Raw genomic sequence first — 16,558 nt, 5'->3', positions numbered from 1 at the left:
ATATAGAAGAAAAAAGCTGAATACTTACTCTCACTCTGCACAAAACTCAGTTCCAGATGTATCAAGGACAGCAATATCAGGTATAGTGTCCTGAATCAGATATAAGAAAAAGTAAGTAATACACTTGTATTCATTGGTATAGGAAAGGACTTTTTATTTTATTTTTTATTTTTGGAAAGGACTTTTTAAATAGGACCTTAAGTACAGATGTTAAGAACAACAACTAATAAATAGGACCTAATAAAAACAAAAACTTTTGTATAACAAAGAATACTACCACTCACGTATAGAGGCAGCCTATACAATGGAAAAAAACTTTACCAGATATACACCTGAAAGAGGGTTACTATTTAAAATACAAAAAGAAGAAGAAGAAGAAGAAGAAGAAGAAGAAGAAGAAGAAGAAGAAGAAGAAGAAGAAGAAGAAGAAAAGCTAAACATCAAGAAAACAACCAACTCAATTTAAAAAAACAGGCAATAAAAAAGACAGCGATTTTCCAAAGGATGCATTACTAATAGTTGAAAAATATTTAGATGAATACTCAAAATCCTTACTGAGCAGGAAATGGCAAATTAAAACCATTTTGCAATTTCATCTTGCTCTAGTTAAAATGGTCAAAATCAAAAGAACTCAAATAACAACAAATACTGGCATGTGTGGGAGAATCATAGAGTGGCACTTATCCACTGCCCCTGGGAGAAAAACTGGAGTTCCATGCTGGGTTCATTTCCTGTTTGAGCATGTACCTTAAATGCCATGTACTATACAAACTGGACTAATTTGGTTACAACCACACTGAGAGGCACAAGCGAAAACACTGGTCTCATGGGGACAATAGATAAACCAAGTAATGCAATAAAAGAGATCAGACAATTTCATAGCTCAAGTGATAGGAGTCTTTTCCCTTCTTATGTCATTTTCTAAAGGGACCATATACCTATTACCCACTGAAGGGACACTTATGAGAATTTGTGAGTTTTACAGCCTATGAATGGACTAGAAGTGAATAGCGGTATTAGTAAGAAACTATAGCCCTGGCTTCCATTTGGAACTATCTCAAACTAACAAGAAAATGCATGTTCTTTTTGTCCATTCGTTTTATTTGCCGTCTTAGGTTGAGTCACAAAAGTCCAAAAAGTTATCTCAAGTTTTCCCAATGAGTATGTAGCCTGGCAGTCAACAGGAAATGCCTATAACATAGCGGAACTTAAAGCAAATGACGCTGGAAGTTGAAACATCCTTTTCACATCGCATTTACATTGTTTTCAGAAGGTAAAGTGGAGTTGGTCCCCAAGTTGGTTCCTGTGTCACTGGTCTGGCCTGAGTCCTCACTAAGAGCCCTCTCTAGACTGGCAGGCAGGGAGCGGATTAGTCTTTCTCTGAAGTCTTGGCCCATGAAGACATAGACCATTGGGTTGAGGCAGCTGTTGAAGAAAGCCAGGGAACTTGTGACATTCACAGCAATTTTGATGTCTTGAAGCATACCACTTAAGCGTTCACGCACTCTGATTGTGGATATGAGGGCTACTACCTGAAATGGGCACCAGCATAGAAAAAAGGCAGCTACAACAAAAGAAAGAACTCTCAGGGGACGGCTGGATTTGATCAGGCCTTGCCTGTGGATTTTAGTGGCAATTAGCCCATAGCAAATGGCGACGATGGACATTGGCATGCTGAAACCAATGATAAACCTGATGATTCCTCTGATCGTATGCATGGTGATGTCCACCTTCCGTTTCTCTACAAGATCTTTGGTCCAGGGGGAGAAATCAAAAGTGCAGGCTGTTTTTCCTGGTCCAAGTTTATCAGGGACTGTGGTCACACGAATGATAACTGGCAAGGTAAGGAGAAAGGCACACAACCAGGGTCCAGTGATGACCTTCTTGGCCAGGCTCACCGTCCGGTGATTCTGAGCCCAGACTGGATGAAGGACACAAATGCAGCGGTCCAGTGCAATGACGGCAATAAGGAAGACACTTCCGAATAGGTTTATGTCTATCACGCTAAATATGAACTTGCACATGAACCAACCAAATGGCCATTGTCCTCTCATTGCTCTGGAGACGATTAAAAATGGCAACGTGGATGTGAAGCAGAAGTCAGCAATGGCCAGGTTTAAGTAAGAGATGGTGGTGACTGTGCGGACCATGCGGAAGCCAGCCACCCAGATCACGAGCCCGTTGCCCAGTACTCCAAGTACAAAGGTGACCGCGAGGATCAAATATGAGAAGACATCCAGGACCACGTAGCCGGCAGATACTGACTGAGTCCTCCCAGACACGTTCATCAGGCTCTCTGCAGACAAGTTCATGAGGAGAGAGGTATTGGTGTCCATCTTGTTCACTCCTAAAACATTAAGGAGCAGGTCTGTTTATTTGTTTATCTTACTTTTTCTTTTCCTCTTTTGCTAGCTTAGATCTTTCCCTATACACAAAAGTGGCTGCAGCCTCACAGAAATATGCCTGCCTATTCCTCTTAAGCATTGGGATTAAAGGTATACGTTGGTATGCCTGGCTTCATTTTTCATGTGTGTGCATGTTTTCTTTACAGGTATAAGTGCATGCATGTATGTGAATGCTTGCGTACATATGTACACATATATGTGAACCCTGAAATTGATGTCAGAGATCATCCTCTTACCTCTCTTCCATCTTATTCATTGAGGCAGGGCCTTTCAGTCAAATCCTGAACGGACTGCTATGACTAATCAAGTTAGTCAGATCGCTCTGGGGATTGGTTCTCTGCACTTTCTGGGGCTGGGATTATAGGTGAACCACTGATCAATTACATTTGCATGGGTTTCTGGGGATCTAAACTCTGTTGCTCACACTTACATGTAAGCACTTTAACCACTGAGCCATCTCTTCAGGACTTATTTTTGAAAATGTTGCCTTTAGGCAATTTTCTTTGCCTTTATTACTGTACTCAATCTACTTTTCCTTCCAGGTCCTCACCTCACACTCAAATAGAGCAAGCTCACCCCTGCCTGGCCTGCTTATTCATGTTGTTAACCTTTTATAAGATGGGGAAGGGTATTCCTTTGTTTCCACAATTGTTAATATAGATCCTATTGGCTGATATAGATCCTTGCAAGAGGAAAAAACAAAACAAAACTGAGCACAAATTATGTAGATAAAATCATGTTCAGCAATCCAATACAAGATCAATCTGACAAGATGGGTTAATAGTCCAGCAGTCATCTCTAATTGCAGTATTAAAAACAGAAGGAGAACACAGAGTAAAGGAGAAGGTGTTGGGTGACACTATGAGGGCTAGTGTGAGGAAGATCTTGTATTGCAGTTTTCAAAGAATAAATAAAATATGTTGTAAAAAAAAAAAACTTGTGTTCAAACAAAACATGTGTATACATTTTATAGCTATGTCTCTCATTATAGCTATAACATAGAAACAACTTGTCCTAATTTTCTTTCCAATAGCAATTTGGGAAGAAAAGAGTTCATTTTAGTTTATATTATATACTCTATCATGAAGAGAAGGCATAGGAGGAACCTGGAGGCAGGAACTGAAGAAGTGGCTCAGGAGGAGGGGGTGCTCTTTTGCTTTATCTTATGGATTGTTCAGCATATGTTCGTACACAACCTAGGGCCATCAAGGGTGGCACCATACACAGTGAGCTGTGCCCTCCTACATTGATTTCTAACCCAGAAAGTGCACCAGAGACTGTTCTACAGGCCAGTCTGACGGAGGCAGTTTCTCAGATGAGGTTCCCCTTTCCCAGATAACCCTAGCACGTGTCTAGGTGAGAAGAATTAAAAAGATAAATTGGATATACAAACTGTGACACTTCCAATAGATGTACAGTTTTTGGACAGGAAAAGGAATGAAACACATTGATTATGGTAGAATATGTCTATAACCAAAGCATTTGTGATGGATGATAAGGCAGGAGGATGGCAAGTTTGAGGCCTGTATTAAATAAGATACATGTTGAGACTCTCTCAAAAAGCCAAAACAAACCAACAAACAAAAAAACTGATATATGGTAGCATAGGTATACTTTAGAGGTACAGCAAAAAGGAATACAGACATAACATGTTACATGATGCATTATTCAGCTTATAGCAAATATTCAGAGAGGTAAGTTTACAAGAAGCAGCGTGTTAGTGAATTCTAGGCTCTGATGGAGGGTGAAGAATAATTTTTATTCAAATTGCACGGGATTTGTTTTCTTTTGAGTGATGGAATAATCCTAGAATTATATAGTGGTATGATTCCAAAACATTCTAAATTAATGACATTTTTAAAGTGGTAAAATATAAGCTGAGTGTGATGGCGATGTAGTGTTATTACCTCAGCTCTTGGAAGAGGGGGTATAAAGATTTGAATCCATGGCTGGCATGGGCTATGTAGTAAGTTTGAGAACAGACTGGAAGACATAACAAGACCTTCTCCTAGTAAACAAACAATAAGAGGCTGAGAAGATTGCCAGGCAGTAAAAGGTGTGCTACAAAAGCATACGAACCTAAGTTTGGATGTCCAGTCTATATGGAAAGCTGGCAAGGTGACATGTGCCTATCTAAAGTCTCAGTGCCACGAAAGCAGAGACAGGAGGTTCCTTAGGGCAACCAGTCAAACCAAACTGGTAATCTCCAGGTCCAGCGATACGTCTCAAATAAATGTTGATGGCATCTTAATATAAGCATCAACAATAATAAATAAAAGTAGCAGGTGAACTTTTACTCTATTTATTTTACCACACCTTAAGTAAAATTGTGTCTGGACATTAGGAAACTGGCAGAAGACAGCTTCAGTGACCCAGAGAGACAGTTATGAGCTCCTACCTATCACTCTGTGTCACAGTGAAATTTACCAGCATTGCCTAATCATTGCCCCGTGTCGAGCATCACGTGTTGCTGTTAATTTACCAGTATGGCCTAAGAATGCTTATTACAAGGCCTATAATTATCATTACAGCAGTATAACCTGCTAGCAGTCAATCAAGACACAGACACTTGTTACATTTGAAAATAGCCTTAGTTAACCTGGGGCAGGGCAGATATTAATACCCTAAACTACTTCCCATAGTGGAGCAGGTATGGCATACCTGCCCCAATCCCATGACATCTGCTTCAAATAATTTCTATCAAGCTATCTCCCATTCATAATCCCATATACTTGCTAATGTTCTTCATCTGGGCCAAATCCCCATTCACGCTGGCCGTGTGCTTCTCCTCCACATAACCCATGATGGCACAACCTGCTTCTCTCTTCTCCTCAAGTCTCTCTTCTTACCAGGATTCTTTCTGTCTCTCCAAGCCTGGGAACCTTAGCCACGCCTAGCTCATTTGCCTTGTTCTGGTGCACCTACCTTTTATTAATTAGCATCAAAATACATAAGACCAACAACTCTGCTTGAGCACTTCATTACATATCTGCTTCTTTCCTTCCTGGGTCTTCAATAGAAGCCTGTTTTCTCTGTTGAGAGCGGGACATTTACACTAGTAATGGCTTCAGGTGACATCTCTGAAATTGTCTCTTTTATTGTTTCTTAAATATTTGATACTATAGTTTTATCCTTTATCCCTTTTCCACCTTCCAAACTATCTGCCCTATACGTTCCCCTACTCCCTTCCTGCAGTCTATCAAGCCCATGTCATCTTTTTTCATTGGTTTTTGCTACATCTCTTTCTCTCTCTCTCTCTCTCTCTCTCTCTCTCTCTCTCTCTCACACACACACACACACACACACACACACACACACACACACACACACACGTGCACACGCAGAGAGAGGGAGAGAGAGAGAGAGAGAGAGAGAGAGAGAGAGAGAGAGAGAGAGAGAGAGAGAGAGAGAGAGAGAGAGAGAGAGAAAGAGAGAGAGAGAGAGACTGTGTCATAAATACAACCTGCTCAGCCTGTAAAATGTGATTTGTACTTATGTTATTTATGGTTTCCAAGCACACAGAACATCTCCATGCTGCCTCCCATCTGCTGGGATTCCCCTACCCTAGATTCTTCCTAATTACAGTGATTGTTCCCTTGGACCCTTCTATTATCAAAAGCCCTGGTGCACTTCCCTTCTCAAAGTGTTCCTGAACTCACCACTCTGCCAGCAGAAATGCATTCATTCCTATTTACCCTGCCATCACTAGCCTGCCTCAGCACTTCCTTCCAGCACTCCCCACTATTATAAAAGTGGGCATGCCTCTGTTCTCATGTGCTCTTTCCTTGTAATCACATCCTAAGCAGGTTGGTACTCAAAGACAGATGCATCAATTTAGAGAAGAACTGAGTTCTTTTCTAGTTGTGCCCTAACATTTGTTAATGGTTTTTGGTTTTGTTTTTAAATTTAAATGGAGCCTGCTCCCTTTCTTCGGGGTTGCAGTTCTTCTCCCAAGTCTGGCTCTGCCTTACTAGAGCTAGAAGTGCTCCCCTTGGTGAATAAAGTTGCTAGCTGGTTTATTTGGACTTTGGTGGTGTTCTGTCTTCACTGGTTGGGTGTCACCAAGACCCAACATTTTGGTGCTTTAACTTATTATGACCAACAGAGATCCCCAAATGCAACAACAGTTCCTCAAGTTTCCCAAGAAGATTTGAACACAAGGACAGATAACTACAACCCTGGATTGTGGTAGGCTAACCACTGGGAAAGAGTGCCCTAATGTCTCATCCACTCTGAGGGCCTGGCCCAAACTATGGACAAGCAAGACACCTAGAGTGTTAGCTGTCCCATGTTGCTGAAGACAAGGTGAGGTCAGTCTCTCCAATACCTCCAAAGAAGCCTTCCAAACTATCAAAAAGGCTCCAACCCTGGCTCTGACAGACATTAACAAGCCTTTTCAGTTGTTTTTAGACAATACTTCTAGGGTAGCTAAAGGAGTCTTAATATAATAAATGGATCCCTTGAAACGGTTGGTGGCCTATTTATCTAAATGACTACAGCTTCCGGATGGCCCAGCTACCTTCACATCATTGGAATCATTGCCATTTTGGTCAAGGACACTGACAAGCTCACTCTGATGCCACCACTGACTATCATCGTTATCCATTAGCTGGAGGGGATATTAAAAAGTCCCCTCTACCAGTGGAAGACAAATTCCAAACTCTACTCCTTAGCCCACTCACATCAGGTTCCTATTGAATGCCAAACTCAACACAGCCACTTCGCTGCCGGACTAGGACCTGGAAATTTTTTCATGACTGTGTGGAGATTCTACAACAAATACATGGAAATTGGCCAGAATTGGCAGACACACCCTGGCTAAAACCAGATCATGTTTACTATGCCAATGGCAGCAGCTTCGTATAAGAAGGAACCAGGCAGGACAATAATGACACCAGTAAAAGCTGTCTGAGTATCAGCCTTAACATCTGGGACATCTGCCTCAAAAGCTAAACTAATATCACTGACAAAAGACCTCCAATTCAAGCAAGACAACACTGTTAACATTTACCCTGATAGCTGATATGCCTTTGCAATGGCACATGTACATAGCGCCATGTATCAAGAAAGAGGATTCAATCAGTGCAGCGAAACTGGTGAGTGAATGGTTGATCACCCAAAACACCTGGCGGGAGGCATATTTCTGCACTGTGACTCAGTGGGTGCAAAAGCAGCCTTCCACTAGCCTTTGAGTCATCAGCACCTACCGGGAAAATCCTTTGTGTTGTCTTTGCTGTTGGGAGAGCCCTTTGTGCTGCTGCAGAAACTGCTACACCTGAATGTATGAATTGCCTACCACTGGGAATGCTACAGACAGAGGGCTAATGAATAGAATGCTTTCTTTACTGCCTACCTTGAGGGGCAGGGTGGGATGGAGTCTGTGAGGCTGGCTGTGTGGTTCTGCTATATATACCTCACCTTGTGTTTAACAAAAAGGGCCTCGATTGGAATTTCGTCCTGGCCTCACCTTTGCATGTATGTCTCTGTCTTATCTCTTTCTATTCATACCGTCTCTTTCAGGTGGAACCCTGGGTTGATATGTTCCGCAGGACGGGACAAACACTTACTTGGGGGATCCTCAGTATGAACAGTTAGAGAAGATCAGAACCCCCACCCCTACCCCCATCACAGCTTGATGTCCCACGGGTCAGGAAACATGAGCTCTAAGCACCCAGTACTTTTCTGAGTACTGGAGCGAGTGGAGGCCCCTTGGAGAACAGAGGATTGGCACAGTGAAACTGAGAAAGCATTCTGGTCTCCAAGCCACAGTTCTACTCTGCTGGTGAGCCCTCTGAGGAGACTAAGTAGTCAGAGAAACCCTCCTGCATCCCCAATCTTAGATGGCAAAGCTCAGAAGAATCTAGCTCCAGGAGGGCAGTGTCTGCTAAGCCAGTAAATAAAGCGGCTGCCTTCTGAAGGGACTCACTCCTTGACTGTCTGCTTAGAAAACCTAAGCCCCCTCAGTAGATGCCTAAAGAAAATGGCAGGACCATAACCAACAAAAACCAGAACATCATGACTCCACCAGAAATCCAAGACAACAACAGACTCTTTAATGCAGCTGAACATCAGGAAAATGTTATGCTTACACAGTTATTTGAGAATTATAAAGAGGAAATAAATAGACACTTTCAAGAATTACAGGCCATAGAGGCCACCAAGGAGAAACAAAGAACTCCAATCAAACAGTTGAAGGAAATGAGTAAATCTGTTTAAGACCGGAAAACAGAATTAGAATCAATTAAGAAAGCAAAACCCCAGAAAACCATGGGAATGAAAACTTAGAGAAGACTACAACACGTAAGTATCATCAACAGAATTCAACAAATGTAGGAGAGAATCTCAGGGGCTGAAGATACAATATAAGAAATTGATACATCTCTAAAAGAAAATAATGAAAACAAAAAAAAACTATGACACAAAACATACAAGAAATTAAAGACACCATGAAAATGTATAATCTCAGAATTATAGGAATAGATGAAAAAGAAGATATCGGTTACCAAGGATCAGAAAATATTTTCAAGAAAATCATAGAAGAAAATTTCACCAACGTAAAGAAAAAGATGCCCTTGAACATACAAGAAGCCCACAGAACACCAAATAGAGTAGACCAGAAAAGAAATTCCTCCCACCATATAATAATCAAAACACAAAATCTGCAGAACAAAGAAAGGATGTTAAAAGCATCAACGGAAAAAGGCCAAGTAACATATAAAGGCAGACTCATCAGAATTACACCTGACTTCTCAACAGAGACCATGAAAACCAGAAGGGCCTAGGCTGATGTCATGCAGACACTAAAAGATCACAAATGTCAACCCAGACTAATATATACAGAAAAACTTTCAATCATCATAGATGGGGAAAAAAAATATTCCATGACAAAACCAAATTTAAACAATATCTATGCACCAACCCAGCTATACAGAAGATATTAGGAGGCAAATTCAAGACAATGAGGTCAACTACAACACAAGAAAACACAGTATATAGACAATCTCACAACAGCAAAACCAAAACAGACACAGCCCCACACAATGACCACCAACTCCACAATAAACGGATCCAACAATCATTGTTCACCAATGTCTCTCAATATCAATGGCCTCAACTCCCCAATTAAAAGACACAGACAAACAGAATAGTTGTAGAAATAAGATCAAACATTCTGCTACATTCAAGAAAAACACTTCAGCAACAAAGATAGACATCACCTGAGAGTAAAGGTCTGGAAAAAGATTTTACAAACATATGTACTCAAGAGCAAGCCGGAGTAGCCATTCTAATATCTAATCAAATATATGTTCAATTAAAATTAATTAATGAACATGGGGAAGGATACTTCATTCTCATCAAAGGAAAAATCCACCACTAGGACATTACAATCCTGAATATCTGTGCCCCAAGATCAGGCAAAAAAATTAAATAGTCCTATATCCCCTATGAAAATAGAAGAAGTCATAAAAAGTCTCCCAACCAAAAATATAGCCCATGGCCAGATAGATTCAGTGCAGAACTGTCTAGACCCTGCATGTCCCTTACCTCCCTAACAGAAATCTCATCCCCCAGGACCAAGTAGACGTCATCCTAGGCATTTAAGGATGATTCAATATATGGAATCCCATCAGTGTGATCAGCCATATAAACAAACTGAAGGAAAAATCCCACATGATTGTCTTCTTAGATGTCGAAAAAGCATTTGACAAAATTTAACATCCTTTCATGTTAAAAGTCTTAGAGAGATTGGGGGTACAAGGCACACACCTAAACATTGTAAAGACAATATAGAGCAAGTCTATAGACAACATCGAACTCAATGGAGAGAAACTTAAATCAATTCCACTGAAATCAGAAACGTGAAAAGGCTGTCCACCCTCTCTATGTCTCTTCAATATAATACTTGAAGTCCTAGCTAGAGAAATAAGACAACTAAAGTAAATCAAGGGGATACAAATAGGAAAAGAGGAAGTCAAAGTATCACTATTCTCAGATGATATAGTATACATAAGTAGCCCCAGAAATTCTACCAAGGAACTCCTACAGCTGATGAACACCTTCAGCAAAGTGGCTAGTTACAAAACCAACTCAAAATGTCAGTAACCCTCCTGTGTACAAGTGACAAATGGGTTGAGAAAGAAATTAGGGAAACCACACCCTGCACAACAGCCACAAATAACATAAAGTATCTTGTTATAACTCCAACCAAGCCAATAAAAGATGTATATGAAAAATACTTCAAGTCTCTGAAGAAGAAAATTGAAGAAGATATCAGAAAATGGAAGGATCTTCCATGCTCATGGATTGGGAGAATCAGCATAGTAAAAATCTTACCAAAAGCAATCGACAGATTCAATGCAATTTTTATCAAAATACCTATACAATTCTTTACAGACCTTGAAAGATCTATTCTCAACTTCATGTGGATAAACAAAAACCCAGAAAAGCTAAAAAAAAAAAAATCCTATATGATAAAATATTTTCCAGAGGAATCTCTATTCTTGATTTCAAGTTGTACTATAGAGCAAAAGTAATAAAAAACAACATGGTAGTGGCATAAAAATATACTGGTTAATCAGTGGAATTGAATTGAAGGCCCAGAAATTAATCCAAACACCAATGGATACTTGGTTTTTGACAAAGAAGCCAAAACCTACAATGGAAAAAGACAACATCTTCAACAAATATTGCTAGTCTAATTAGATGTGTACTTGTAAAAAATGCAAATAGTTTCATATTTATTACCCTGTATGAAACTAAAGTCCAAGTGGATTAAAGACCTCAATATAAAACCAAACACACTAAATCTGTTATAAGAAAAAGTGGGAAAGATAGTAGAACTCATTGGCACAGGAGACAACTTCCTGAACAGAACCAATAGCTCAGGCTCTAAGATCAACAATTAATAAATCATACCTCATGGAACTAAAATGTTTCTGTAAGTCAATGGACACTGTCAACAGAATAAAGCAACAGACCACAGATTGGGAAAAGATCTTCACCAACCCTACATCCGACAAACAACTAATACCCAACCTATAGAAAGAACTTAAGAAATTAAACAGCACTAAACCAAATAATTCAATTTAAAAATGGGGAAAGAGTTAAACAGAGAATTCTCAACAGAGGAATATTGAATGGCAGAGAAACACTTAAAGAAATGCTCAATGCCATTAGTCATCAGAGAATTGCAATTCAAAATGACTCTGAGATTCCATCTTATACCCATTAGAATGGCTAAGATCAAAAACTCAAGTGACAGCACATGCTGGGGAGGATGTAGAGATAGAGGAATACTCCTTTATTGCTGGTGGACATTTAAACTTGTACAGCTACTTTGAAAATCAATCTGGTGCTTTCTCAGAAAATTTGGAATAGTGCTAGCTTAAGACCCAGCTATACAACCCCTGGGCATATACCTGAAAGATGCCTCACCATACAAGGACACTTGTTCAACTATTTTCATAGAAGCTTTATTTGTAATAGCCAGAATCTGTAAGCAACCTAGATGTCCCTCAACTGAAGAATGGATAAAAAATACTGTGGTACATTTACAGAATGAAATACTACTCAGCTATTAAAAATAAGAAAATCTTGCACTTTGCAGGCAAATGGATGGAACTAGAAATGATCATCATAATTGAGGCAACCCAGACCCATAAAGAAACACATGGTATATACTCATTTAGAAGTGGATATTACCCCAACATAGATGTCCTCTGAGAAACTCCACCTATGGGGAATTTGGACAGGTACTGGGACTTGAAGCTGGACTCTGGGCAGAACACTGAGAGTTGTAGCAAAGAGAAGGGGGTAGGAGCCTCAAGGAGACCATCAAAGCCTGTGGATCTGGACACAGGGGGACTGCAAAAACTGATTCACCAGCCAAGGACAAGTCATGCAGGTAACCAATAACCCCTGTTCATATTTAATGCATGGAATGCGGATTCTCCACATGATTATGAGGTGGACTGCTGCTGAACCTCTGACATGCCCTCTAGTGCACACAATTTGGTCACTACTACTTGGCAAGATGACCTAGTGGGCACACAGAGGAAGGAGTTGCAGGCTATCCTCATGAGTGGAGGGCAATAGGCAGAAAAAGGAGTGATGGTGAGAATGGGAAGGTAAGAGGGAGGGGATAACAATTGGGATGTAATGTGAATAAATTATAATAAATAAAATATACATTAAAAAAGAAAGAGGACTCTTAACAGCTGAAGGAAAGGTTATTGAATATAAACAAGAGGATCAAGATAGATGTTTTAAGTTAATAGAGATGAGATATGATAGATATTGATTTTCATTCAGAATTCAGACCCAACAAGATAGGAAAGATGTTTACTTCAAGTTTGCCAAATACAAATAGCCAAATCACTATGAATGTAACATTTAATAATTCCTGATTGTCTCTTGGTTCTTCCTGCTGTATGTAGTTTATTTTTTTCATGTGTAATAATATAAATGTATATGTTAAAAAAGAAACATAATTAAAAAAACAAAAAACTGAAACAAACAAACAAACAAAATAAACAAGAGATCCTAAATTGACTGTCAGTACTTGGGATGCCAAAACATTGGTTATCATCTATTGCCCAGGGCACCAAAATGGGAACTCCTATAAAGCCCAGGGCAATAGAAAAGCAGACCACACAGCCAAAGAGGCTGCCCTGGATGTTACCAGTTTACTGATAACAATGCCATCCCTCATGGTGCACAAGATACCAGAATATTCTGCCCAAGACGGTAAAGACTTTGCCTCTTTACCAAACACACATATTAAAGATGGATAGAAGTATACTACATGTAGATAAAATACTTATCCTCCCAACTGAAGTGCAACCAAGTCCCTGATGCACCAAATCCACAAAGGAACACATTTTGGCCAAAGAAAATTAAAAGTGCTTCTGGAACACTCAAAATGTAAGATATTTAATGTAAAATTTTTAGTGGAGGATTGTATGACCCAATGTCTCTCTTGCCAGGCAACTAATCCACAGAATAATAAGTTCCTTCAAAAAAGGAGGAGTAAAAAAACAAAACAAAAGACCTTCACCTCAAGTCCACTGGGAAGTGGACTTCACTGAGGTATCACCTGGAAAATATGGATATAAATATCTTTTAGTCTTTAAAGAAACACTTTTTGGATGAGTTAGAGGCTTTTCCCATAAAAAAGGAAACAGCCTCCATAGTGACCAAAAAAATTTATCAATCAACTCATATGGTCTTGCTTTGATAATAGAATCAGACAATGGACCTAGTTTCATCTCCAAGGTAACAGTGGGCTTAGTTAAAATACTGAGACCCCAATCGACAATCACATCATCCAGAGCTCACGACAGGTGAAAAGGATGAATTGGACCTTAAAGGAGAATCCAACTAAATTAACCTCATAAACTGGTGATGACTAGACAGCCCTCCCAGCCATTCCTTGTTCAGAGTACAGAACACCTCCTACTCCTGTGGGCTGAACTTATGAACGCATCTTTAGTGCCCCTTCCAAGGCTCCTCCTCCACAGAAAAAGCTTCTCGTTTACTGGGCCTGATGGCTAAAGAGTTCTCCTGACCATAGTGCAAAGAAAACCACAGAAGGCTAGGATAACTGTGTAGGTAATAGACTACTAACTAGTCTCTGTCATTTTAATTAATGTATAGCTCATTTAGATTATAATGTATCCTTCTCAGGTCTCTGATCACATTGACAGGACAAATACCTCCTTACCTCACAGTAGACCACTGTGTTAGTTATTAGTCAATTCATTAGTTAGTTAAGACTAATAAGTCTCTTATTTACAATGGCAAACAGGTGTGCCTTACTCATAGGCTTCATGTTAAAAGGTAGCAGGTTTCAATGCAACTTTTTTCCTATTTCATTTAAGAGACTGTTCCCAGTAATCAACTGCTCCTGTCATTAAGTAAATAATAAGATAAAAAAAGATATGAAGTTTATATAAAGTTTATATATAAGTTTATATAAAATCTAAAGATATAATGTTTAAATTATAAGGTTCTAAAAATGTTTAAAGATATAAAAATATTTCAAGGTTAATAAATACAAATTTCAGAGCTACAAAAATAATTAAAAAAAATATATATATATAAAAGTGGTGCACTAAATGTAGACTTCTTTATATGGGGGAGAGGGACCAATATGACTTAATAAGATATAGTGGCTTGGATTACTGATTGGCAAGTAGTGCATGCTGAATAGTGGCAGAGGGTTCTTTGGTGTGTGATTTTCCCTAAAGGTTCCCAGGACAGCTTAAAATCACACGTGTAGTTCACAGTACTAGTACTCATTCTCAGTGCTTTATAGTTGCAGAAACAATTTGGAAGTATTTCCTCTTTCTGTACATGATACCAACAAACACCACCAATCACCTAGCTGGGCTTAGGGCTTTTTATTCTTAAGAATCTCTGAGGCAATGAATAAAAGGTTTACAAAATGAACAAGAAAGATTCTGCAATGACAGGTCAGAGAATACAAGAACAGAAGAACTATGAGCTATGGCCCCACCATATGGAGGGGAAAGACAGCTGCTTGAATTAAGTAGAAGTGTTGATGGCCACCATTTGAAATCTGCCAATCATTTCATTGTTCCCCAGCCTTACTTTCTACAGACGCTGAAAAAGTTGAACTTTACTAAATGTCATCAACATGGTTATGGAAGAAAAAAATTGGAGTTTGAGAGAAGAAAAGAAGGAAAATTAGTAATTCTCAAGGAGACAGAAGAAAACACTACAACAGATCCCAAGAATCATCTGGGACATGTTTGCTTATAAGCTCATCACTGCCCACAGAATCCCCCTGGCCCCGATTTCCTGTGACACATAAGAACGGTTTTAATCCTTCTATAACTTGCTTAAAGCTTTGCACCTTTTAGGCACCCACCCAAGCAAAGACTCAAAAGCCATGTCTCTCTTCATGCCCTAGCATGCCTACTGCCCTTCACACTCCTGAAGCACCTTCTCTGGCCTCACATCTACGACCAGAAGACAAGTATCCCAGCCTAAGACCTCCCCTCTGCTCACGCCACAAATCCTTCGCAAACTTTTTTCTTCTAGGAGTATTATCTCTCACTAGTACACATTCAATACTTTTTCTTTTCTTTGTTCCTTGCTATTCATCAATGGGCTCTAGAGCATTTCATCTTTAATACAAGTTATCACTTTCATATCATCCTTTACTTCCCAACCATGCCCTTGACTGTCCTTTGTCACAAAACATCCTGAGTGTTATGTGTTGCTGTATTCACCTCTTTATCTTATAGTTCTCCACATTTGATCTTTTTTTTTTTTTTTTTTAATCTTTTTAGAAAGGCTTTCATGTAGTTCAGTAGTTCAGGATGCCCTGGAACTTACTATAAGCAGTCAAGGATAACCTTAAACGTCTGATTCTCTTGTCGTTACATCTGCAATGTTGAGACTGCAGGGTTGCCCCATTGCGTCTGGTTTATGAGATAAGAGAGATAAAACCTAAGCCTTATGATTGCTAGGGAAGCATTCTGTCTACTAAGCCGCATCCCGAGTGCTTCACTGCATAGTTCAGTCTATTGTGCGGCCAACGTGCTGAACACAGCCTTACCAAACTGTGTAGACCTCCAGACAAAAGTTTCTTCTCCAACAGCTGTGGTCTTTCCTCAGGATAGCTCTAAGTCCGATCACCTGAAGAAAGTGGCCTGTTTCCAATCGTTTCAGCGGAAAATATATAAAGGACGGCGGGGGGGTGGTGGTGGTGGGGGTGGGGGGTGGGTGGCGGGGAAGGGGGGAGATAACAGCAGAAATGAGTTGGGTAACCAGAAACAGGAAGCCAGGGTTTTCTGTGATTTATAATGACCCTGAGATTATACTCAAACCACATTTTTTTAAGAACAGAGTTTGGTGAGTAGGTTGGATTCTTATAGAAACTCTAGAGCATGAAAAGTTTCCTCTGGTTCATCTTTGACCCAACCTTTGCCTTATCAGCGGTGAAGCGAGCTGAGTGTCCATAAATCTTCTCAGCATAAGGAAAAGAGGAAGTTGAGGTAAGGAGAACCTATGGTAAACAGTAAGAGGCAGAGATAGAAAGGAATGAAATAGGTACTAGAGACACAGCAGAGAAGATAAATGTAAATATTCAATCAGAAAGAACCATACATTCTATACTTAGCCAC

At 39.7% G+C, this 16,558-nt stretch overlaps 1 protein-coding gene across 1 annotated transcript; it reads right to left on the bottom strand.

Moving 5' to 3' along the window:
- Positions 1 to 470: 470 nt before the first annotated feature.
- Fpr1 (formyl peptide receptor 1) lies at positions 471 to 16,094 on the bottom strand. The gene is made up of 2 exons (XM_051148424.1): positions 15,991 to 16,094; positions 471 to 2,347 (listed from the first exon to the last, which is right to left on the bottom strand). The coding sequence occupies exon 2, from the start codon at positions 2,334 to 2,336 to the stop codon at positions 1,245 to 1,247; it is 1,092 nt and encodes a 363-aa protein (XP_051004381.1). The 5' UTR covers positions 2,337 to 2,347; positions 15,991 to 16,094; the 3' UTR covers positions 471 to 1,244.
- Positions 16,095 to 16,558: the final 464 nt, after the last annotated feature.

This window comes from Acomys russatus, chromosome 7 (assembly GCF_903995435.1).
Source record: "Acomys russatus chromosome 7, mAcoRus1.1, whole genome shotgun sequence".
Taxonomy (NCBI): Eukaryota; Metazoa; Chordata; class Mammalia; order Rodentia; family Muridae; genus Acomys; species Acomys russatus.
This window is presented reverse-complemented; position numbering and strand designations above follow the sequence as displayed.